The 27,202-nt window shown below is 41.2% G+C and overlaps 1 protein-coding gene across 4 annotated transcripts in view; it reads right to left on the reverse strand.

Moving 5' to 3' along the window:
• WSCD2 (WSC domain containing 2) overlaps positions 1 to 27,202 on the reverse strand; it is a 568,420-nt gene that overhangs the window by 157,165 nt on the left and 384,053 nt on the right. For all 4 annotated transcript variants that reach the window (XM_063964350.1, XM_063964352.1, XM_063964351.1 and 1 more), the window contains one exon: positions 1,924 to 2,045. In XM_063964350.1, coding sequence (XP_063820420.1) covers positions 1,924 to 2,045 — 122 coding nt within the window. The remainder of the gene's footprint in view (positions 1 to 1,923; positions 2,046 to 27,202) is intronic.

Consider the following 27,202-nt stretch of genomic DNA (forward strand, 5'->3'; position numbering starts at 1 on the left):
TGTACTAAAGCGCCTAGGTTTCTGCTATTCTTTATATATATATACACACACATACATACAATGACCGGGATGTAATGAAGTCCGAGTTCGATGGCTGTGTGGGATGCTGGATGAACTCTGACATTTTTTATAGGGGCAACCATGTACAAGGCTGAACCATGCCTTGTACATGATTGCTCCTTTAAAAATGTCAGAGTTCAGCCGGTATCCCGCACGGCTGCCGTGAGGGATACTGTAGGATGCTAAAAGTTGCTAAGCAAGTGGTTTAAGGCCAAAGGACTGTATTTTGTACAAACTGATAAAGTGTGTAATTTAAAATGATGTTTTGAAAAAACATTCTACAAAAACTAAAATATATAAAAAGTTACATTTATAATGATTTTTTTAAATTAATTTTAGAATATATATTTTCGGTTTGAATTAGAAGCAAAGGATTAGCAAACTACCGGCTAGGTGAAAAGACCATTGCTTTATTATTGCAAATAATTATATGAAACTGAGATTATTAATCACTACAGAGTGTGCTATTGCTGTAAAGCTACAGCTCTACATGGAAACAGTTGTAAAAGGGTGCAAATCAGTGTCATCTGCAGTTGTAATAAACTCCTACATTACATCTAAGAAGACACAGAAAGATTCCTCGCAAACATGCCTCCTTTCAGTCTCTAACTTGTAGTAGACTAATAAAAATCTAATTGCTGTTTGAGTGTTATTTCATTATAAATATTAACATTACTTTTTGGTCAGCACAAATGGTGTAATATTTAGCATGAAGGTTTTTAATTACGGGCATGCCCCTGTGTGGGGTTTGTGGGGTTTGTAAGTTTTTTTCCTGTGCTTATTTTGGTTTCCTCCGGGTATGCAGATTTCCTCACATCCCAAAAGTATACTGGTAGGTTAACCCTAGTGTGTGTGTGTGTGTGTGTGTGTGTGTGTGTGTGTGTATACTTGTGGTATGAACTATAGCTTGTAAGCCCACTGGGCAGGGACTGATTAGAATGGCTAAGATTTCTCTAAGGAGCTGTGTAATATGAATGCACTATTTATATATATACATATATATATATATATATATATATATATATATACTGGTAATAAATAATAGATATATAAAATGAGGATGTAGTTGGGATTCCAGCAGTCGGAAGACCAGCACCAGAAACCCGACAGCTGTCACATACATCCAAACTGTCCCAATTTTCATGAGACAGTCTCTTTTTTGGTACTGCCCCACTGCCTCACCTGCGGGCCGCAGTGTCCCGTGGTGGTGGTGGTGAGCTTTGGGCATGCCTCTTCAGTGACGAAAACAGGGACATGGCTCGCGATCGTAGTACTCCAATGAAACCAGGCTCCATTTTCCATTGGCCATGCCCCCTTTTTGGTAGCAAGGGGGTCCCGCTTTTCCTGCTGCAGATGTTGGGAGGTATGCTGCCAGAATACTGATGCTGGAGTCCCGGCAGGTGACATCCCGAATGTAAGTATCAGGGGTAGGTTAGGGTTAGGTTGCAGGAGGGGGATTAGCATTAGGCTTCGGGGAGGGGGGGGGGTTAGGGTCAGGCTGTGGGGGGGAGGGTTAGGCTGCGGGAAGGGAGGGATAGGATTAGGCTGTGGGAAGGGAGGGTTAGGGGGCAGGAAGAGGAAGGGTTAGAGTACTTAACCTAAAAGTGTTGGGATCCTGGCCATTGGGATGCAGGTGTCAGTCTTCTGACCACCGGCACTCTAAGCATCGGGAACCCGTACTCAACTCATAATATCAGCATATTCCACAGGACTTTACAATTAGGAATTAACACAATAATAAAACAAGATTAGGTAAAAAAAGCTTACAACCTATAGGAAATGCAAACTCTCTAGTAGATGACAAAAATTGTATAATGTAGACTATAATAATGCACCCTTTGGATGTAAAAAGTGTAAACTAACCTTTTCTGTGCAGCGATCCACACATTTGTCAACAGACATATTCAACATAATGCTGCTAATGGGGAGAGCCAGGGATATATTTTCTGGCCGACGGAAACATCCACGAAATATTGCACTGCCATCTGCAATTAAAAAAAGTGATAGTCATTCATAATAAATCATTTTAGGAATAATTACAATGATCACAAAGCACTGACTGCAGCACAGATATACTGGCGATGCTTTTTTTCCACATTAACTAAAGGGTAGTGAAGCAAGCAACTTGGTTCCAAATTGCCAGACTACAATATTTTCCACATGAAATGTACACGCCCAAATTATGGCAGTAGGACACAGAGCTATGCCATGCCAAACATACTTAACCACCATACCCTGGCATCATCATCTTATATTCAGATGTCAAAGAGCCATTCAAGGTTGCAGACCATGTCTAGAGGCACCGACAAGGTGGGGAAAGGTGTACAAATTAACCGGGCACAGGCTTGTAGGAAAGAACCGGCGGGGGCTCCCTGCATATTCTTACCTGTCCAGAGAGGCTTCTGCCGCTGAATTCAGCAGTCACCTCTGCTGGCAGGAGGGGTTAGCGATCACACTGATTGCACCCACCCCCAGATGAACTGCTTTTTAAAGGTATGGTCACGCCTTCGTGATTATGCCATGTCCCCTGCATTATCGTGTTCCGGACAAGCTCTCTATGGCCCTGACCATGTCATGGGCCTCAATTACTGCAAGTCCTATACTGACACCATGCTTCAAATAGCAATGAAATTAAGATAAAACCAAATTCACCAAACTGTCAAGCATGAAGACACCCAAAATGCCTTACATAGGTTAGATGGGCAGCAGCTATAGTAATATTGGCCAATATTTAAATCAAAATCTAGAAGAAATACACCTGCACTTAGCCAAACTTACATTCTACATGGTACAATCCTCCCACACATTAGTCTTGTTCTCCTTAATTATTATTAGCTATATATTAATAGCATAATGACAATTTTCCGAGTGACATATCTCTATGATGCCGCTGTCTGAACAGTGCACATATACCAAATTAAAAGTCATCGCCTGTAGATTTGTAGAAAGAAATTGGCATTGTAATAGTAACATAGGGGCACATGTATTAACCTGGAGATGGCATAAGGAAGTGATAAACCAGTATTAAATGCAAGGTGATACACGCACCAGCAAATCACCTCCTAAGTGTTAATTTACATATTGGAACTGATTGGCTGGTGCGTGTATCACCTTGCATTTATCACTGGTTTATCACTTCCTTATGCCTTCTCCAGGTTAATACATCTGCCCCAGTGTAACATAGTAATTGAGGTTGAATAGAGGCAAAATGCCCATCGTGTTCAACCTGTATCAAATTGAGTTGATTATAATATACCCGCTGAAGTAATGTTTTATGACTAGTTAACAACTATAAATCATGTTACAGCCGGATTAACAACGTCAATATTTTAAATGTTATAACCTTGGATATCATTTTCAATCAGAAATATATCCAATCCTTTTTTAAATGCATTTACAGAGTCCACCATTACCACCTTCCCTGGCAGGGAATTCCAAATCCTTATTGTCCTAACAGTGAAGAACCCTTTCCTTCGTTGCGTACAGAATTTTCTCTCCTCCAGCCGCAGCGAATGCCCACGTGTCCTAAACAGTGTTCGTTTAATAAATAATTCCTGTGATAACTCTTTGTAATGCCCTTTTACATATTTGAAGATATTAATAATGTCTCCTCATAGACGCCTCTTTTCCAGTGTATACATATTCAACCTAGTAAGTCTTTCCTTGTAATCCAGTCCCTCTAGCCCTTTAATCAATTTAGTAGCTCGCCTTTGAACCCTTTCGAGTTCACTATATCTTTTTTATACAGTGGTGCCCAAAACTGAACACAATATTCCAGGTGCGGACGTACCAATGATTTGTACAGCGGCAGGATTACATCCGAGTCCCTTGTCTCAATTCCCCATTTTATGCACGCTAGCATCTTACTTGCCTTCTTTACAGCGCTTTGACATTGTGTACGGTTATCAAGCCTATTATCAATGAGTACCCCCAAATCTTATTCCAATATTGGTACCCCTAGACTTTCTCCATTTCATATGTAGGATGCAAGTTTGTTTTTAGTCCCGAAATGCATAACCTTGCATTTTTCTATATTGAACCTCATTCTCCATTTAGATGCCCAGATTTCAAGTTTAGATAAATCATTCTGCAGAGACTCCATATCTATTTCCTTATTAATTACCTTACACAGTTTAATATCATCTGCAACGATTGACACTGCTTTCCAGGCCTATTTCTAGGTCATTGATAAATATGTTCAACAGTAGTGGCCCGAGTACGGACCCTTGTGGTATTCCGCTGACTACTGGGGTCCAGCTTGAGGACTTCCTGTTGACCACTACCTGCTGTACCCTGTTATCCAGCCAGTTACTTATCCATGTACAAACAGTTTTTCCTAGGCCAAGCTCCTTTAATTTGATGAACAGTCTCCTGTGAGGCACTGTATCGAAGGCTTTTGCCAAATCTAGGTAGACCACATCCACTGCTTTGCCCTGGTCAAGATTATTGCTCACTTCCTCATAGAAGCTAAATAAGTTAGTTTGACATGATCTGTCCCTCACATGCTGGTTCTTGCTAATAATCATAGCGGTCTGTAGATACTCCTGTATGCTATCGCTTAGAATTCCTTCCTATATTTTCCCCACTATAGACGTTAAACTAACCGGTCTGTAGTTACCCAGATGATTTTTGGATCCCTTTTTAAATAATGGCACTACCTCAGCTATACGCCAATCCTTTGGTACCATGCCTGATCTAATTTACCTATTGAAAATCAAGTATAGGGCTCTTGCTAGTTGTGACCTAAACTCCATAAATCCATTAGGATCAGGTGATTTATTAATCTTAATTTTGCTTAGTCTCTCCCAGACTACTTCTTCACTTAAACAAGTGTCTAACCACGAATCATTACTGTCACAATCGTTATGCACTACTCCCACCATCAGTTCTTCTCTGGTGAACACTGATGAAAAAAATGTGTTCAGTATTTCCACTTTTATTTCATCATCATTTATCAATACTCCAAATTCATCTTTTATTGGACCTATGTTCTCCTTTTTTAACCTTTTACTGTTTATGTGTTTAAAAAAAAACTTTTTAGGATTGGTTCTACTCTATAGCGATTTGCTTTTTATTTTCCATTTTAGCTGCTCTTATTGCTTATTTGCGTTTTGAATTGCATTCCTTGTAATACTTGAATTATTCCTCCTTTCCATTAGATTTAAATGCTTTGAAAGCACGCTTCTTTGGTAATTGGTTGCTTTGTTTCAGAGTTATGTGGGAAAATGTCTACCTGCTATTTACAGTGCATCACCATTGTACTCTGGAAAATGTGACAGTTGATGAACTCGCCCTGTGCACTTACTGGGTGACCTGGAACATGTGACCTGCTGGGTGCTCTGGAGACTGTGAGTTATTTGCAGCCACCCATTAAGAAGGGATTTGTTCGAAATTTGATTCCTAAGAGGGTGAAATGGGTAAAATGTTCCATCCAGCAAACCTTTGCTCAGTTGAAACTGGGCACATCAGTTAGTTAGTTATTATTATTATTATTATTATTATTATTATTTTGTACGTACTTTATAAATCAGGTTGCAGTGCAAAAAAAAATATACATATTAACTTTCTCTCTTTACATTCGCTCAGCATTTTATAAAATCTGTACGATGGTAATTTTTGACTAATATAAAAACTACAAACTCCAAATAAAAAAGGTAACAGATATATATATGTATATATATATATATATATATATAAAAAACATGTGACCTCTATCTCTTTAAACTCATTGCGATATCTCCCAAGATTTTGTTCAGAAGCATTATTATACAAAGTATAATTTACATAAATGATCCTGAAAATGTAAATTACGCCTAAAATTATAGTTAGGGAATATGCATAATAATTTCCCTCCCCACCCCAAACAAAAAAACTGTAAAATGCAATTGACTATTGTTGCAGATCACAGTTCAGATATGTTGATAATGACTAGTACTGGATAAAATAATGAAATATACTAAAGTCTAATTGATGCTGTAACTAATCCAGTGAGAAATCATTTAATGATGTATCCTATGAGCCATATTTTGGAAAGTACATAAACACTTCAGTAATTCTGACACTTGTTTTTGACATTTAAAACTACTGTTTATTTTGTCAGTATGACTCAGAAGCACTGTTGCACAAATCCTCCTTACTCTTCCCTGGCAGATAAATACTTGTTAAGCTTACTCTTCCTACTGGTGCAGAGATTTTTCAAGCAACTCTTTGTGTCAACTCAGACCTGTGGCTTTGGCACTCACAAAGTTATTGAACAGGGAAGATGAACGTTACAGAATACGGAAAACCATGTTCCAAGATGTCTACTCCAAACAAGTATTTCTGTAAGATGTGGGATGCGGTCTGGAAAAGTGCCAACTGTATCAATTGATATATCCTATATGTCTCATCAGTATAAGAAAATATACTTTCATTATATATTTTGTATTATATTCTGGAGAAGATACTGACTATTGCAAAATGTCACATGAAGCATATAAAATGTATAATAACTATAGGCTGTTTACCTGCACAGGGTGTATTCACTGGTTTTAACTAGGGTTAGTCTTGTAAACTAGGCATTGTCACTTCTCACTATTAAAATATAGAGACAGAATTAACATGTTAAATTGTACTCCAACCAATCAGCTCCTCTCATTTTTCAAACACATATCAGTTAGGAGCACAATCTAACATTCGTAACGAGTGATAACAAAAATATCACTCATTGCTAAATCTGCACCATACTACAAACAATTTAACATCTTATTAAGGGGGTAATTCAGACCTGATCTCTGGGCAGTGTTTTTTGTTGCCCTACGATCAGATAGTCGCCGTCTACAGGGGGAAGGTGAATTCGCTGTGCAAGTGTGTGTTTGGATGTGTAGCAGATCTTCACAAACTGATTTTGTGCAGTCTCTGCACAGCCCAGGACTTACTCAGCCGCTGTGATTCCTTCTTGCTGATCGGGGCAGGAGCTGACATCAAACATCTTCCCTTCAAACATTGTGACAGGCCTGAGTTTGTCCGGACAATCCCTGGAAATGGTCATTTGCGAACCTAAAAATGGCCTCTTCCTGTCAATCACCTTGCGAACGCCCCTGCTATTGGATTTATTGTACCATCCCGTCACTGACCGGCGATCCCCGTTACTATGGTCTGTCGCGCCTGTGCAATGTGGTGCATATGCATGCGCAGTTCAGATCTGATCGTACGCTGTGCGAAAATGTAAATTACAAATGTGTAAAGTCGTGGCAGTATACAGTCCGAGCAGTATGGCAGAATACAGAGGGCAGTATACAGAGGGTATGGCAGTTACAGTCAGAGCAGTATGGCAGAATACAGAGGGCAGTATACAGAGGGTACGGCAGTATACATCCAGAAGGCAGAGCTTCCAGTAATACAAAGGATCATCCTAAGATTTGGTCAACTCTTTCATCTTTTTTCCTGGTGTATTTAAAGCCTGAATTTCTGATACAAGGAGTGTCCCCTCGAGCCTCACATTGTTAAAGTTTTGCATGTGTTCTGCTATAACTCACAGTCTCTTGTAAATTCCAAATTTTTGCAGAATTGATAGTGTATAAAGGAACCTGGGATCATGATTGTGTCAGTTAATTCTACTCAGTGGTTTAGTTGTGTTATAATAAGAAAGAATTTTTATAATAAGGAAGAATTTTGGGGATTTTATTTTAATAATATTAGAAGGTCCAATCCTTCCACCTTGACTACTGCAACCTCTTTGTATTTGACATTCTCCAACTTGTCTCCTGAGGTCTAGCTGACGAGTAGCAGAATTCTGTTTTTGTAAACCAGAGGGCATTTAAGCCCTGAGTCCTTGACGAATGACCCCCATTTTGGATTGTCCAGATCCCTTTAAGATTGTCGTTATAGTGTGTGTGTAGTTTATTTGTGGCAGCCAAAAGTGTTGGGGATCCGGTCAGTATCCCAGCATTCGGGATCCCGGGATTCCAACATGCATCGCAATGCCAGTGCCGGGATCCTCAATGAAGGTCTGTGGGTACTCCACGAAGTTAAGCCGTGGGGAGTGTGGGAGGTTAGGTTAAGGCACTGGGGAGAGAGGGTTAGGGTTCGGCACCACTGGGAGGGTTAGGGATAGGATGGAGGGGAGGAAGGTTTACGTGGGTATGGGTCATTAGGTCGACCACACTTAGGTCGACAGTCATTAGGTCGACCACTATTGGTCGACATGGTCAATATGTCAACATGGTCAATAGGTCGACATTTACTAGGTCGACATGGAAAAAGGTCGACATGCATTTTTTTTTACTGGTTTTGGTGGCATTTTCTTGGTAAAGTGACAGGGAACCCCCATTAGTGCACCATGTCCCCTCGCATTCAGGTTACCATTTCCAATTGTAGTCCACGTGGATCGTAAAGTATGGAAAATCATGCCGACCTTTTTCCATGTCGACCTAGTACATGTCGTCCTATTGACCATGTTGACTTATTGACCATGTCAACCTAATGCATGTCGACCAATAGTGGTCGACCTAATGACAGCCGACCTAAGTGCTGTCTATCTAATGACCGTATCCGGGTTTACGGTTAGGCTGCAGGGGAGGAAGAGTTGGGTTTAAGCTGTGGTGGGTGGTGGTGGTGGGGGGGGGGGGGGGTAGGGTTAGCCAAAACCAGGGAGGGTTAGGGTTAAGCTGTGTGTGTGGGGGGAAGGGTTAGGGTCAGGTAGCTGGAATGGAGGGTTGGTGGTAGGGGGAGAGGGATAGCATACTTACCAACTAAGTGTTGGGATCCTGAATGTTGGGATGCCGCTGTCAGTATTCTGATTGCCCACATCCCAAGCAATACCATCCTGTATGTTGTGGGGTGGGTTTTGGCTGTCTATATAAGCAGGGGGTTTCAGTTAGGTCTCTTTGATCCAGAAAATTCAAACTGCCCTCCTTTCCTCCCTAGTTTTGGTGACTGTGTGACTGAATGTTTCTTTGGTTGGGCATTGCTGGTGGTAAGGTATGGCAGTTTGCTGTTACTAAAGTGTTATTGTTGAGGGGGTGCGCTCCCCATAAAGTGTTTTTATTGTCTGCCCTACTGGGTAAGGTGATACCATCTAACCGGATGGGTCCATCATTTAAAGTTAAAGGAGAGTTGTTCACCAGTGAATGTTTTCGGTGTCCAAGTCGTGTTTAGTTTGTTTGTTGTTAGCACACGAGGCACATGCCTAGGGCTGCCATTTGTTAGGAAAAGAACTTGGATGTTTATTGTATTACTGTCAGTACAGAATGTTTTAAAGCAAATTTTAACAGCGGGGGTGGGGCTCGGGGTGACTCCTAAATCTGCCCCTGAGTATTCCACCATATTACCTTTCCTCCCTTTAATACTTTGTCAATAAAATAACTAACATTTTAAATGCCAATGTTGTCTTTTGTTATTTCTGTGATGCCTTAATTATTTCATATCATGGTCAGAATGGGTATAGTATAGTCATTAGCTGCTTAAGAGATCGATTTTTTAATCTTGTTTTCCGGCCGTGGCTTACTTCTTCTAACCTGGACCAGGGCTCTATTGCAGGCCTGGACAACTTGTGGCTCTCCAGATGTTGTGAAACTACACATCCCAGCATGCCCTGCCACAGTTTTAATAGCAAAACTGTGGCAAGGCATGATGGGACTTGTAGTTTTACAACAGCTGGAGAGCCACAGGTTGGCCAGCCCTGCTCTATTGCATCCACTATGTCATCAGTATATCACTGGTGACAAATGATTAGCTAAGCAATCCTAAAAAGGAGGGTCTTACAATTCTAGCAGCTACATTTTGTAACAGGCCTAAGTAGAACAACGTATGTGAATGAATTGCTTTCCGTGAGATAGACAGCATTTATACAAACTATGATTATTTGAATTATTCAAATTCACTGATCCAGCAGGAAACTATATAATTTTGCCTCATCTAATACACACAACAACAACAACTAAGCCAGAGGTTCCCAAACACGGTCCTCAAGGCACCCCAACAGTCCGGGTTTTAGGTATATCCATGGCTCAGCACAGATGGTTAAATCAAATTGACTAAGGTGCTAATTAAGTCACCTGTGGCCAAGCATGGATACATTTAAAACCAGGATGTTGCGGTGCCTTGAGGACCGAGTTTGGGAACCTCTGAACTAAGCTGATATGTAGTACTATATGCAAAGTAACTATGTACAGTATGCATTCAATCTACGGGCAATGAATCTAAAATCGTATCCAAGCCATATATTATTTATTCACACTGCAATACCTTCATAATTCAGATATGTTAATTTGCCTAAGTTACTTTTCAAAATGTAACTATGTGCTAATGACTTTGCCATATCTCAAGGCTTAATAGTAAGGCTAACTGCATAACTAGAATATATAATCATCCAGCAAATTAAAAGAGAATAAGGAAAGACAGGTACGATGCATAATCATTTTTATTCATCAAAGAAAAATAAAGTTCCTTGGTGTCAAAGGTATCATGTTAATTTTGCAGAACGGCCAAATAATGAGGTAACTCCCATTGCATTTGTAATATGAAAAAAGTATAATTATGCAGAAATTAAAATTTAAATCAAACTATCCTAGACTTGTTGAATTTTCAATGGACTATACATAAAATGTACATTAAAAAATTAAGTATTTCTACATTTAACTGGTCATTTTCTAGGAATATTTATATGAGAACACTTCTTTTGACCAGTAAGGGCTATAATCAGAGTAAAGATCATCAAACATAATTTGATCTCTGCTATGAGTTAGTCACTAGGATGCTTTCTGTATTGTTTGGTTGTCACTAGGATGCTGTCTGTATTGTATACTAGTGTGCTATCTGTATTGTATAACGTTCACTCCAATTATCTCTCTATTGTATGTCATTTGTAGACTCTTTGTATTTTACATTGGTCACTAAGAACCTGATTCTGAGTTGCACACAGGGCCTAATTCAAGGTTGATTGCAAAGCAACATTTTCCTCTAATGGGCAAAACCATGTGCAGTGCAGGTGGGACAAATATAACATGTGCAGATTGAGTTAGATTTTAGTTTGAACACACCCCACCCAAATCTAACTCTTTCTGTACATGTTATATCTGCCCCACCTGCAGTGCAACATGGTTTTGCCCATTAGGAAAATGTTGGTTTGCAATCAACCTTGCATTAGGCCCAATGCCAGTATTCACAGAGTTAAGCAAATTTTTACTACTGAATGTGCACAAAAGTCCCTAAAAACTCACATGCAACCTGTGTTACACTGTGTGTACTCACAGAGTCACAGTCACGTTTAAGACGCATGGTGTTTGAACTGTAATGCCAGTATAGTTGGCGTTCCTGAGTGGTGGCTGGGAGATGGCTAGTCAGATGCACAGAGACGCATTTTCTTATGGGGACATTATGGGAGTGTCATGAGCATGTCGCTGAACTGTTTGCAAATTCACATATTTAAATGCTTACATCATATTCCACACTCTGACGGAGACACTGCATCTAGAATGGGGTTGGCGCAAGTTTTGAAGGTACAGTACAACCCATGGTTTCTTCTAAAGATGCTCAAAGTGGGCGTCCCAATCCTTGCACATTCAGATGTACACCCGGGGAAGGGCTGATACTAGCATCAGCATAAAATCGCAGATGCAACTATGGCAAAAGATGCTACAGATGTTGCTCTCTGTATTGTATGTCACAAGAAGAATACTCTGTATTGCATATCCCTCACTAATACCAGGTAGATCATTATGCGCAAAAGTATACAGTATTACCTGCTTTTTCCTGCTTGACATACATGTTGTATTGGATATTAATAGTATTGTATTGTTTCATTACATTTTTCATTCAGTTTATTTATTTATTTATTTTAACAGAAAAAAAAAACATGTTATTATATATGGATGCTAGTGTTTAGAAGTGCTTGTCTGCATCTGGCTGCATTTAAGCAAACACACCCTTACTATACTTGGCATACTTTACAGCCCCTGTCATCCCTTTAACCCCTGTCATCCCTGATCCTTCAACTCCAGTAAATAGCAAGTTCAAATCTGCCTACAAACAGTACCTGGTGTGTGTAGATGTTTTGTGGGTGTGTACAGTACAAATTTGCTGATCCCATGCAATGCAATTGGTCACATATATACTGTAACTCAGCACCAGGCACCAAGTGTTGTGAATCTAATACAGTACTGTCTGTTGTTCTCCTGATTGTTGCAGTTTCCAGATAATGTTAAATAATAATAAATCAAGACAAGAGTGTCTTTCTTCCAGATATTTCCTTGTGTCAAATTATGCTGACATGGTCCAAAAGTGAAAGAATAATCTTTCAAATAGACAGTTGCTACTCTGCCGCACTCGGGGAAAAGAAATGTAACTTGTGATGACAGCAAGTTTGATGAACAATTGCTCCGTGAAGATGATTAGCCTGCATGTTACAGATCTGATAATCTACTCAGCAATTTTATCTGCTCAGGTCGAGGTAGTTGAGTTATCAGCAGAAAGTCACCATATCTACCAACTATGAAGCAGTAGAGAACTGATGATATCTGACTGAACACTAGAAGTGGATATTACATTTTGCTATGGACGTCCTCATGTACTTGAATAACACATCATCTACACAAAGACGGCTCATAACTCATATAACTGACAGGTCTTGTAGGAGACTTGCACAAATTTCACAGTAATCCCACGACCATGAAGATAACTGGAAATTGTGTTAATAAATGTCATTTCTCCATAACTACATTTCAGGCTGGACAGAATACTGCATCATCTTTTTTCCTCTCTTTTACTACTGACATGGGAGCAATGAATGCTGTGTTCATTATGGGTGTGTTAGAAGTCAGCTAATGCTGCATTGTGTAACTCTAAAGTGGCTGGATACTTTCTCAAAAGCACAAAAACACATAGATGAAACTTTAAACCACTTAACTGACGATTTTTCCCTTCAAAAGCGTTAACAACATTGTTTTTTAAAATGTATTTTATTTAATAAAGTTGAAATAGTATTTTTTCAAATATTTAAACATTATATTATGCACATCTGCAGAACGGATCTCCTCGTCAAAACGGGGGGACAGGGTGGGACGGCACAGTTGCATGAAATCTGACCATGCCAGTTAAGTGGTTTTAAAGGGGTCTATTTATTAAGCAACAAACCCCAATTTGTTGTGGCTTTTTTAGCCCTAAAAAGTGTTTTTCATTGCTTCTCCCTATTTGACAAAAGGAAAACCATGGAGAAGTCACATATTTCTCATGTGGTCCCTTTAACAGGCTGCTATGGTTACTGTGAATAGGGGTAATTTATTAAACTGAAAAATAGCTTTTCACTGTTAAAGAAGAAAGCATAATACCATCTCAGGATGGCGTTGTGCATACTTACATTCCCAGACAGCATGCAGAGAGCCCTCATCGGATATACTACACAAGCGGAAACTTTGCTTCCCGCGCATGTACAGTACAGCATGGTGAGAAGTGTACATGTGTACTAGGTATGTGCAGCCTTATCGATTTGCTCATGTACAGTTTGATTGATTGGATATATTTTAATGCCCACTTTCAGCCTCTAAGGCCTGCAAATTCACAGTTAACAATTATAGGCTTTAATGCCATGGCAATTTTTTACCAGGGCCCTATGCAATCGGCAAAGGCCATCACACAGCTTTGCATAGACCCCCTGGTTTCAGAACAAATTGCATGGAAGTTGTTAAATTGCAGCAGTAAAACATTAAGTATAACCGCAGTATATACAGTAAGTAGACCCCTAAGCATAGCCAGATTAAAGTGGGGACGCAGGGCATACTGTACCCTGGGCCAACCCTCTGTCAGGGCCCCCATCAGCTGAAGCACACTAACATCACTAATTCTCCCTCTTGTGCAGCATCAGAACCAGGCAACCAGATTGTGAGCAGGATAGTATGCAGTGCAGACAGAGACACAGGAGTATCAGGTTTCATGAGCTACCAATGGAGCTTTCCAACCAGAGGATAGATAAGATGGGGAAAGAGCTGCAAGTGACCCAGGAATCCCAGCTTTACCTCCTCCCTGCCTGGATGTCTAGGTCCTGTGTAGCCTGTTATCTAATAAGAGCATTTGCTTCTAGAGAGATAGACACAGTCTTCCTGAGTCCTGTCCCACTGTGTAAGTATTACAGAGGCTGCTGCTACTGCATTTTTTGCAAGATAAATTATAGATTTTATTTTTCTATGTGTATTTTGAGGTTGTTTTAGTTGTTTTTGTTACACTACAAGAAAACATTATAAAATAATTGTCTCTCAGTTAGGTAGAGCTATAAACAGTACCCAGGCATTATTAAACTACCATTGGTATATACACAATCCATACCTCCCAACATGACACATTCCAGGAGGGACAAAATGATCTCTACCTGGACTTTCCTCTTAATTTATGATTGCAATCACCTCTGTTGAAATACCTTTCTTATCAATTAAATAGTTCAACATAAGTGACGCAAATCATATTAAGAGGGAAGTCCAGGTAGACAGCATTTTGTCCCTCTTTGAATGTGTCATGTTGTTAGGAAAGCACAATCTAATATACATCCCCCTTCAGCTGGGCCCCCCTGTCTTAAGTGCCCGGGCCCCCCAAAGCTTAATCCGACCCTGTCCCTAAGTTTAAGATCTGACAATCTGATGGATTTCCCAAAAATGTAAACAACAAAATACATTTGAAATAGCAAAATAAATCTATTTTAAAGCAGAAAAATATGTAACAAAGACAACTGACTCCTAAGACTAATTTTATTTATAAAAATAGCACAAACTTTTTGTCGGGGTTCGGCACTGTTGCCTCTGATATGTAAGATTTATTTATTACACATATAGTGGCTCTGCTTAATAAAAGATTATAGCGAAAGATCACCAAGATGGAAATGCGCTGCCACAAGATGCTGCAAGTGGGTGTCTCTGTATTAAGGAAATCGGCCACAGCAATAGCATATACTGTATGCGGCAAATGACACAGCCAAATCTGCCTGTGATTCTGAATCATGCCCTATGAGCTAAATGGCAAATCTTGGCATTGTGATCCCCATTTTGTGTGTTGATGATGTGTGGCTGATAGCTTAATGATGATATAGCTGGAAGTAGGGTGTGTCCTGTGACTTTATAGTCTGTGGAGTCATTATTCATCCTCTTTGCTTCCTGTATTTCCTGCCCTCCATGTTTGTTATTTTGTCAGCTTTATAAGTGCAGTAGTTTGTCAGAACAGAATAGCAGCCCAGTGAATATTTTACTGCATTTTTTGATGTCCTGCTGGATGGGCCTTGGTTTTGTTCATTGTACAGAAGTTGGCTATCTATCATTAGCTGTTGTTGCTGATTGGGCAGCTGGCCCATACAAATGTTGCTGGTAGTAAACTTGTACAAAGCCAAATGGCTTCATGGAGGAGACTGACAGTTGCCAGCACTAATAAACCATTGTGATTGGCTGATTGAGAATGCACCCATAAATGCTTTCTTTGCTGCTGAGGCATAAATTATTATTTTGTGTATTATAGCAAATGTTATTTGTTCGTGTATTCACGAGATAGTTGTTTCTGAGGTATTAGATAATTGTTAAAAGTTTCATTTATGCCTATTTCATAAGCAAATCAAATCGTTAAGAATGTCTTTGATTTATGCTGCAGATGTGGTACCGTACATAATTTGAGATATGTACATTTCGGCAAATGCGTGTAAATTTGCTATTTTTGCAGGCAGTATTTTTATTAGAAATCCAATTTTGGGTACATATATATACTAAAGTGTGGGTTTTCAGAAGTGAAGATGTTGCTCATGGTAAACAATCAGATTCTAGCTATTATCTTCTAGAAGGTGCTAGATAAATCTTAAAGTAGAATCTGATTGGTTGCTATGGGCAACATCTCCACTTCTGAAAACCTGCACTTTAGTAAATATATACCCCATACAGTATTTACAAAGAAGTGCACACTTTACGTTTGCCTGGCAAGAAGCAGCTAATTGCAAAATGCTTGCTTGTTTTGATGAGAAAAGATGAAGAGACCGGCATTGAGTTCCATCCAAAATGCACAAATACCAAAATAAAGTATCCTAATGAGTTGAGAAAAGGTGAATGTATATATTTAAAGGTGTTCCAGTTTCAGTGGCTCAAATGTAGGTAAAGCCCACTGTATTACTAAGGGGTATATTCAATAAGAGTCGGATCCATTCCGACACACAGTTGTCGGAATGGCTCTGACAACCCCTATTCAATGGACGGCCAAATCGGACTATCGGATTTGGACGTATACAGGGTCCTGTCCTGCCGCTGCTATCAGCGGCTGCGAATGCGCTGACAGCAGCGGCCCGTGGTGGAGAAAGTGGCGGCCGTGAGCGGGATGGCGGAGGGGGCACATGTCTTGGGAGGCGCTGCAGGGAGAGAGGTGCCTGCAGGCGGCTGGGGGAGCTGAGATAGATGGCCGGCGGGGAGAGTTGGCTGCGGGGGGGGGGGGGGCATGGTTGCGGCGGGAGGCGCTGCAGGGAGAGAGGTGCTGGCTGGGGGACGGCCAGGCACCTTTCTCCCTGCAGTGCCTCCCCCCGAGGCCAGAGACATGTCCCCCCGCAGCCAGATCCCCCTGCCGAAAGTCGATCTCAGCTCCCCCAGCCGCCCGCAGCACCGCTTGTCTCCTCACCTCAATCCGACTTGTTTTCAAGTTGGATTGAGTTTGCCGGAAAGAGGGCCAAAACCTGTCGGATTTGGCCTCATTTCCGACGGAAGCACGTGGATCGGCTGCTATTCCGCCGATTCACGTGTTTTCCAACAAGTCGGGAATTTCCGACTTTTCGGAAAAAATCAGCTCCTATTGAATAGGTCGGAACCCCTTCCGACCTATTTCTGTCAGAAGCTGACGTCTTTCTGACAAGACGGCAGCTTCCGACAGTTATTGAATACACCCGTATGTCAATAAAATCTTTTTGCAGTGTGCCTCATCCCAAATCTTCAACCAGCTCCTGGGGAACACGGTATGGACTGTTTTCTATTAAAGAACCACAAGCGGCGTATACCCCTGGTACTGTATAGAGAAACATAGCCCCAGGTTGATCAACTCAGTGTAGATGCCTTTATGGTTAAAAAATGGCACAAATTACTGTAGCATAGTAGCTGGAAACCACAGTGATTTCTTGCTCCCATTGGTCCTGAAGACCTATATCAATTATATCAGAAAAGCAAAGATACACAAAAGCACAAATAAAGTTTTTTAAAATAAAATACTCCCAATTCTCTTGCTTATTACTTTATGTACAGTAAGTATATCTATTAGCTTCTGATAATATTCCTTAGGGTTCCTCAGGAATACAGTAATACTCAGCAACAGCATTGTGTGCTGGGAGTTTCAAGTCCATACACCCAGCCATCTAACTATCACATTACCTCTTGCCAATCTTAATGCCTTAGGTTTGGTCTAACCGTTACACATCCAGATTACTAAAGCTGGGTATGGGTACACAATAGAGTGATATTGTGACAATTTGCGGTTTTATAACAACAAATCGTCTACATCGCCTAGTTAGTATTAGTGATTTATGCGCTCCCACGGTCACCTGTGATGTTGTCTGGTAGGCCATGCTACACGACCAACTAGGCCCGCTATCAGAGGGGTATTGGGGGCACAGCTGTCCCGGGCCAGCCTCTCTAACAGAGAGGGAAAAGGCGTGCCACTCATGCCGCTGTCCTTCCTTGTCCACCCACTCCACTGCAATCCACCCGCTTTGCTCTATTGAAAATGTCCCTCTCAAAATGGCTGCCACCTTAGAGGAGACAGCTATTAAAGATAATAGAGGAGGCCCTATTATCTTTAATTGTGTCCTCTGAGGCGCGGCAGCCATTTTGGGAGGGAAGTTTTTGATAGTTTGAACCTGAAGCACGTGCGAACAGTCTGCAGTGGCAGCGACGGTTGGGGGGGGATCCACTGACAATGAACTGGACACCTGACATTTGACATAACCCCTGACAACAAGTAGAACAACAAGCAGGTACTGGCATAATTACTGTGTGGGCATATTATACTGACAAGGGCATTTATGTGGGGACATAATATGTTGTCAGGGGCAGAATATGGTATTGCTCCGCATGTGTATAGGAATTTTGATTATTAAAATTTATATATATATATATATATATATATATATATATATTATTATTTTTTTGGGGGGGGGCATGGGGGTGCCTGCCTATTTTGTCTGTCCCGAGCCCCACAATTTTTAGTGGCAACCCTTCGGCCAACCAGATGATTTGGTGTACAGTATGCTGATGCATGATGGAACAATGTGTCGTTTCGTCATTCATTAAATTGTGTAGTGTGTCCTGGCAATCAGGTTCAAGGAAAAATATCCATTAAATCGTCCAGATTGCTGGTCACTGCAGTGTGTACCAGCTTTAGAAGTGACTCACAATCCACAAAAAGAGCATAGAAGCAAGCCAAGTACCAGCGCTGGCTGTAAGAATTATATAAGGACGGTTTGCTGAATAAAATGTCAATTTATTAAATCATTTAAAAAGACAGGTGTGAAATCCTGTTATTGATCTAAAAAACACTTAAAATATAAAGTATAATAGTGCCCACTGGGTATAGTCACTTATACATCCACTTTCCTTTGGGACATATACAGATTTACACGGCTAGGACAGTCTCCAAAGTGGCAATCACTGTAGCAGCAGATAATTACCGGTTTCCACAGATGAGATGTTTAATGGCATCAGCTTTAGGAAGGGTCCATTACTAGCTGTTTGTGTGGATCCGGTTCTTTATCCTTGGGGAATGAATCCCAGTGATAGGAGCAAAGTCCAAATGAATGCCGAGAATGTCAGAGTCCCAATGTGTCGTGGAGTGGTGCCCAGGTGGGGTATAGGGCTCAACGCGTTTCGCTGGCAACAAGGTGATCCAGCTTCCTCAGGAGCATAAATACACTGTATATTGGGTCTCTATTTATACCCTGCTTCATTAGTTGATCAAAAACACCTGTCTGGTGCTTAATTAAAAATGTTGCAAACCGTCACAAAATATAATTATAATCATATTTTGTGACGGTTTGCAACATTTTTAATTAAGCACCAGACAGGTGATTGCCACTTTGGAGACTGTCCTAGCCGTGTAAATCTGTATATGTCCCAAAGGAAAGTGGATGTATAAGTGACTATACCCAGTGGGCACTATTATACTTTATATTTTAAGTGTTTTTTAGATCAATAACAGGATTTCACACCTGTCTTTTTAAATGATTTAATAAATTGACATTTTATTCAGCAAACCGTCCTTATATAATTCTTACAGCCAGCGCTGGTACTTGTGTTTTTTATTCTATTATATTCTGGGATCTGACCATCCCCATACCAGCTGCTGCTGACTGCGCACTTACATATTCTTTTACTTTTCTATAGAAGCAAGCCACCTTGAAATATATCAGATAAATACCAAATAAGCGGTCTATATTATGCACTTGCATGCCTTACTCTCAAGTTCTAGCATTTTTTATCCTCCACAACCACCACGATCATCCCCTTATCACATTACTCCGCTTTCTGCCAAACTGGCCATATAGCCTTCCTTTCACCACCTTATGTTTCTTAAACATTCCTGATGTAGTCAGGATTTGAATTGAGGTACAGCAATGGGTAAAAATGGTACTACAACGCGGACATGGGGGCTAATTCAGATCTGATCGTAGATGTGCTAAATTTAGCACCTTTACAATCAGTTTCTCAGACATGCGGGGGGGGACGCCAAGCACATGGCTAGTCCACCCCGCATGTCTGGTCCTACTCCCCTGCAAGGGTGCAAAAGCATCGCACAGCGGCAATGCTTTTGCACCTGCTGAGTAGCTTCCTGCCAGCTCAGCTCCTGCGTGCAGGCAGGCTGCTACTCGCCACGTCCTGGGTCACAGCGGCTCAGACATCACGCAACCGCTGCGGCCCACCCACGCAACGATCTGGACACACCTCCGCTATCCGGACCGAGCCCCGCCAACAGCGTTGTAACGCCGTTGGCACGCTCCCTCCCGCCCCACGACCGCGGGATGATTAAGTCTGTGATGAAGTCATGATGAAGTCTGTGTGACGAGACGCGTTAAACAACCTGATAGTGACCTTATACTCAGATAAGCCAAATCCTCTTATAATTATTACAGGCTGCACTTAACTTGTCTATTTATATAATTGTGTATGTTGTTTGTATCCCATTTTTTTAAAGAGATATTTGTACATTATTTTTAGAATTTTATGTGAATAAAATTGTAAAGTTCTTTTATATTTATATACTGTCAGATTTATTTATTTCAGACACCACTGGTCGCTTTATCCCCCATCCCCCCTTTTTGCTGCTAAATTCTACTATACAGGGAACTACCATCCCTGCTTATTTGGGGGCTAGCAGACACCCTATATGTTTTAGGCAGTGTCAGTACTTTTATATTTATATTTATCTTGTTGTTATCACAAGTGGCGCAGTATTCTCTCTTTACTTACATATATATATATATATATATATATATATATAGTGATGTGAGGTGGGGTGAGGCAGAGCCTTTCCTGTCATACTAATGTTTGCACCAGAGTTTTGACTGTATAAAGTATATGAAAAATACAAAGAATATATTGGAAATATCTTCTTTGTATTATTTTAATCATTTTTATAATCAAAACTCTGGAGCAAAAAGTCTATGGCAGGAGAGGCAGTGCCTTCTCTGCCTACCTTATACACACATCTCTGATCAAAACTCACCAAATTTCTAGCAATATACAGTATACTGCTGCACGTGTGTCTAATGACCACATGAACCTATATTGTGTGTAACTTTCGCTCTGGTACTAGCCAGTGCCTCTTGAGCCATTTACCTCACAGCTCATCCCTGAGTTATATATATATATATATATATATATATATATATAGTGGGGCAAAAAAAATGTTTGGACAGCAACCGATTGTGCAAGTTGACCCACTTAAAAAGATGAGGTCTGTAATTTCCATCATAGGTACACTTCAACTGTGAGATACTGAATCTGAAAAAAAACCCAGGAAGTCACATTGTGGGAGGAGGAGACGCTGTGGAGGAGGAGACGTTGTGACGCTGTGACGCTGTGACTGGAACCGGAAGTAAGGGTGCGGGGGTCAGACACGCGTGCGATCGCGTGTGCACGTGTGTGAGTGAGTGGGTGAGAAGTGGGTGAGAAGCTGCCGGATCGGGCCGGAGGGGTGCCCGATCAAGTGCTGCCTGATCGAGCCAGAGGGGGCGCCGGACCGGGGGATAGAGAGAGACCGGATCACAGCAAGTGCTGCTGCTGCCGATCTCAGTGCTATAAGTAAACAAAAAAAATAAAAATAAAAAGGACATCAGTCACTGTGTGAGTGAGGGACAGAGTGTAATGTGTGACTGAGGGGCTGAGAATTGTGTGTGAAAGAGGGACAGAGAGTAGTGTGTGACTAAGGGGCTGAGATTACTGTGTGTGGGTGAGGGGTTGCAACTAGTGTGTGAGCAAGGGGGTGAGTTTTCTGAGTGTGTGAGGCGCAGAGTTTTTGGTGTGTAGGGTGCCTGTTCTGTTTTGTTTCTGTGTTTTTGTGTGTGTACTAGAAATCTTCAGGGACACTGCTGCACAAGCTGCAAAAGGGGACTGAGGAAGTCGGCTGCTGCAGTCATCAGAGGAGAGGACAGAAGGGGACGGAGACTGTTGCCAGTACAGCTGCTGCCACTGGAGGAACTGGGGACTACGGCTGCATAAAAGCGAAGGATCAAGGACCGGACAAAGATAGATAAGTATTATTATTATTATTATTATTATCCTTTATTTATATGGCGCCACAAGGGTTCCGCAGCGCCCAATTACAGAGTACATATGCACATAATCAAAACAGGAAAACAGTGACTTACAGTTGAAGACAATTTAGGACAAGTACAGGGTAACTAAGCATAACTACACCAGTAAATGACAGAGATAAGTTCCAGGTGGCCAAAAAACTGCGTGATTTGGGCAGTTGAGGATTATTAAAGTAAGAAAAGGATAAGCACATGAGGGAAGAGGGCCCTACTCGTGAGTATAAGCCAAACTTAATTATTGTATAAGTGAGTGTTTCTCCAGATTGTTCTTTGTTCTTCTTTATTTATTTATTATTATTATTTTTATATATTTGCTTCTTTTTTGTTGAGAGTAACAGGGAGTTAGACCTTACAAACACTATGGGTAGGGCTGTGATTGGGGACCTCATTCAGTGCATGTCGTGCAAGATGTATGCACACCTGGAGCAACCGTCCCAGTGTGATTACATCTGCACGAGATGTGTGCGAACGGTTGCCCTGGAAGCCCAGGTAATGGATCTAGAGCAAACCATTACGTGACTGAGGGAGATTCACAATCTCGAGCAAGAACTAGATAGAACGGTGGAGGAGCTGCAGGAAGGGTCACTGGTAGAAGAGGAAAATCAGGGAGCCAGCTGGGTCACAGTTAGAAGGAAAAAGAAGAGGGGGAGGCTCGACATCTCCGGACTATCAAACCCGAATAAATTTGCATGACTGGACGAGGATTCGGAGGATGATAGTGAGGAAATGACAGTGCCGGAGGGGACTATTTCCTCTAGCATCCAGAGGAGCAGCCCCTCTGGCAGAGTTGGGACAAAAGATAGTGAGGTACCTAGTCAGATGGTGGTGGTTTGGGACTCTATCATCAGGAAGGCAGATAGGGCAATCTGCTACCGGGACCATGATCGCCGTACAGTCTGTTGTCTCCCGGGTGCTCGGGTGCGGCACATCACGGACGGGGTAGATAGATTGTTGGGAGGGGCTGGGAAAGACCCGGCGGTCTTGGTGCATGTTAGCACCAATGACAAAGTCAGTGGAAGGTGGGATGTCCTTAAGAAAGACTACAGGGATTTAGGCAAGAAACTTAAGGCAAGGACATCTAAGGTAATATTCTCTGAAATATTACCCGTGCCACACGCTAGTCTAGGGAGGCAGAGGGAGATTAGGGAGGTAAATGTGTGGCTTAGAAACTGGTGCAGAAAAGAGGGGTTCGTGTTCCTGGAACACTGGGCGGACTTAGTCAGGCGCCATCTTTTTTGTCGTGATGGATTGCACTTGAATGAGGGGGGGCAGCGGTGCTGGGGGGAAGGATGGTTAGAAGGTTGGAGGAGATTTTAAACTAGGAGCCTGGGGGAGGGTTTAGCTAGAAACTATGGGGCGTGCAGTGAGAATAGTGGGGATGGCGGTAGTAAACGAAATGGGGGAGAAGTTGGGGGGAGGATTAGAGCAGCCGGTAGAGGTATCAACATGGGTACTAAAAGAGATTTTACCAAAGCACTAACCGATAACGATTACAGGTCATCATTGTTACATAAGGTGAAAGATGTCCCTAACGCAAAGGGAAATACTCATCTTAGTTGTATGTATGTGAATGCTAGAAGCCTTACTGGTAAAATGGGCGAACTAGAAATACTTGCAGCAAGCAAATAGTATGATATTATAGGCATTACTGAGACTTGGTGGGACGAATCTCATGACTGGACAGTCAATCTAGAAGGCTATATGCTGTTTAGGAGAGACAGACTAAATAAAAAGGGAGGGGGGGGTGTCTTTATGTAAAACCATTTTTAAAACCTGATATACGGGAGGATTTGCAGGAGGGGACTGTAGATACGGTCGAGATGCTATGGGTAGAAATTGCATGTGGTGAAAAGGGAATAAAAAAGTTAGTATTGGGGGTATGCTACAGGCCGCCTGGTATTAATGTATCTGACGAGGAATTGTTACTGAGGCAAATTGAAAGAGCAGCAGGAGTAGGTGACATAGTGGTGATGGGAGATTTTAACTATCAAGAGATAAACTGGAAAAACGAATCATGTGATACTGTTAGGGGTAATAAGTTTTTAAACACACTTAATAATAACTACTTAGTTCAACAAATTGAGGAACCCACTAGGTACAATGCAATCTTAGACCTGGTATTAACAAACAATGGGGAATTGGTATCAGATATTGAAGTGGGGGAGCCCATAGGAAACAGCGACCACAATAAGGTCACAATCAATATAAGTTTTCATAAAGAGTCCTATACTGGCTCAACTAGGACTCTAAACTTTAGTAAAGCCAACTTTGAAATGATGAGGGAAACTCTAAGGGATATTGATTGGGAAGGTTTGTTTCTAGGAAAAAATACTACAGAGAAATGGGATGTATTAAAATCACTACTAGCTAAAAATACTCTAAAATGTATTCCTACGAGCAGCAAAAAAAGGATTCAAAATAATAAACCGATGTGGCTTAATAAAAAAATAAAGGAACTTATGGGCAAGAAAAGACAAGCATTTAAAAAAATACGAATCTGATGGGAATGCGGAATCATTTCAGCACTATAAGGACTGTAACAAATTATGCAAAAAAGAAATAAGAGCGGCTAAAGTAGAAACAGAAAAACTAGTAGCAAAGGAAAGCAAAGCGAATCCCAAAAAATTATTTAAATACAGTACATTAATAGCAAGATATTAAAGAAGGACAGTATAGGCTCTGTAAAAGACAAGTCGGGAGTCTTAGTCAAAAATGATAATGACATAGCGGACATACTTAATGAATTTTTTTCAACAGTATTTACTAGAGAGGACCCAATTATGGGACTAACACACAACCTCAATAATGAGAATATCCCACTGATAGGTACTTATTTAAGTGAGGAGGTAGTCTGTGACCGATTAAAACATTTAAAGATTAATAAGTCACCGGGGCCCGATGGAATTCACCCAAGGGTTCTAATGGAGCTTCACTCTGAACTTGCAAGACTGCTATTTTTGATCTTTAAGGATTCAGTTATATCAGGTATGGTTCCCAAAGACTGGCGTATAGCGGAAGTAGTGCCTATATTCAAAAAGGGAAGTAAAGCTGAACCGGGAAACTATAGACCAGTTAGTCTTACATCTATAGTGGGGAAAGTACTGGAAGGTATTCTAAGGGATAGTATTCAGAAGTTCCTTGAAGCCAATAAAATCATTAAAAGGAATCAACATGGATTCGTGAAGGACAGATCCTGTCAAACCAACTTACTTGGTTTTTATGAAACAGTAAGTGCAAACCTTGATCAGGGTAAAGAGGTTGCTGTAATCTTTTTAGATTTTGCCAAAGCTTTCGACACAGTACCACACATGCGACTTATCTACAAGCTACAAGAAATAGGGCTAAGAAGCTCTATATGCACTTGGGTCATGAATTGGTTAGTTAATAGAGAGCAGCGCGTGTGGTTAATGGATCTCTTTCAAATTGGACTGAAGTGTTAAGTGGTGTGCCACAAGGCTCGGTATTAGGACCGCTATTGTTCAACATTTTCATTAACGACCTAACAGAAGGTCTAGAGAGCATGGTGTCAATTTCTGCAGATGATACCAAATTGTGTAAGGCTATAAATACAGAGGAGGATGCTGAGTCTCTTCAGAACCACTTAGTTAAATTAGAAGCATGGGCAGCCAAATGGAGAATGCGCTTCAACACAGACAAGTGTAAGGTAATGCACTGTGGTAGCAAGAACAAAAATAACACCTACATAATGAATGGGGTAAAATTAGGGGATTCTGTACTGGAAAAAGACTTAGAAATTCTCATAGATAGCAAACTAAGCAGCAGTTCCCAAAGTAGGATGGCAGCAAAGAAGGCTAATAAGATACTAGCATGCATTAAACGGGGAATTGATGCAAGGGATGATAGTATTATACTCCCATTATATAAATCACTAGTGAGGCCACATCTTGAATACTGTGTACAATTCTGGGCACCGTACTACAAAAAGGATATCCTGGAGCTAGAAAAGGTTCAGAGGAGGGCAACCAAACTAATTAAGGGCATGGAGAGGATGGAATACAATGAAAGGCTTGAAAGACTAGGAATGTTTACATTGGCAAAGAGGAGACTAAGAGGGGATATGATCAACATCTACAAATATATAAGGGGACAATACACAGAGCTAGCGCGGGACCTGTTTTTGGCCAGATAAACACATAAGACTCGTGGACACCCGCTCAGGTTAGAAGAGAGGAGATTCCACACAATACGTCGTAAAGGCTTTTTCACGGTAGGACAATACGTGTTTGGAATTCCCTGCCTGAGGGAGTTGTAATGGCAGACTCTGTCAACACAATTAAGAATGGGTTAGATAAATTCCTCATGGATAAGGATATCCAGGGTTATGGTGCATAGTCACGCACTATAGTTACTATAAAAAGGGATAAAATGCAACGGCTGAAATCAGCATCAGTCATAATTTTAGACAAATCATTATGCATAGGAGACCACAAATAGGTTGAACTTGATGGACAATTGTCTTTTTTCAACCTCAGATACTAAGTTACGATGTTACTATGTATGATTTTTAAACAATTTATTTGTATATTCTTGTGGAAAATAAATATTTGGATACCTACCAAGCAGCAAGATTTCTGGCTCTGACAGACCTGTTACTTCTTCTTTAGGAAGCTCTTCTATCCTCCACTCCTTACCTGTATTAATGGCACCTGTTTGAACTGGTTATCTGTATAAAGGACACCTGTCCACACCCTCAAACAGTCAGACTGCTACCTCTCCACCACGGCCAAGACCAGAGAGCTGTCTAAGGACACCAGGGACAAAATTGTAGGGCTGCACAAGGCTGGGATGAGCTACTCGACAATAGGCAAGTAGCTTGGTGAGAAGAGATCAACTGTTGGTGCAATTATAAAAAAATGGAAGAAATACAAGATCACTGACAATCTCCCTCGACCTGGGGCTCCATGCAAGATCTCACCTCGTGGGGTATCAATGATCTTGATAACGGTGAGAAATCAGCCCAGAACTACACAAGGTGACCTGTTCAATGACCTCAAGAGAGTTGGGACCACAGTCACAAAGGTTACCATTAGTAACACACTACGTCGTCATGGATTGAAATCCTGCAGGGCCTGAAAGGTCCCCCTGCTTAAGCCAGCAAATGTCCAGGCCCGTCTAAAGTTTGCCAGTGACCATCTGCATGATCCAGAGGAGAATTGGGAGAATGTAATGTGGTCAGATGAGAGCAAAATCGAAGTTTTTGGTATAAACTCCACTCGCCGTGTTTGGAGGAAGAAAAATGATGAATGGCATTCCAAGAACACTATACCCACTGTGAAGCATGGGGGTGGAAGCATCATGCTTTGGGGCTGCATTTCTGCAAAGGGGACAGGACGACTGATC

The sequence above is a fragment of the Pseudophryne corroboree genome, chromosome 1, assembly GCF_028390025.1.
Source record: "Pseudophryne corroboree isolate aPseCor3 chromosome 1, aPseCor3.hap2, whole genome shotgun sequence".
NCBI classification, from domain to species: domain Eukaryota; kingdom Metazoa; phylum Chordata; class Amphibia; order Anura; family Myobatrachidae; genus Pseudophryne; species Pseudophryne corroboree.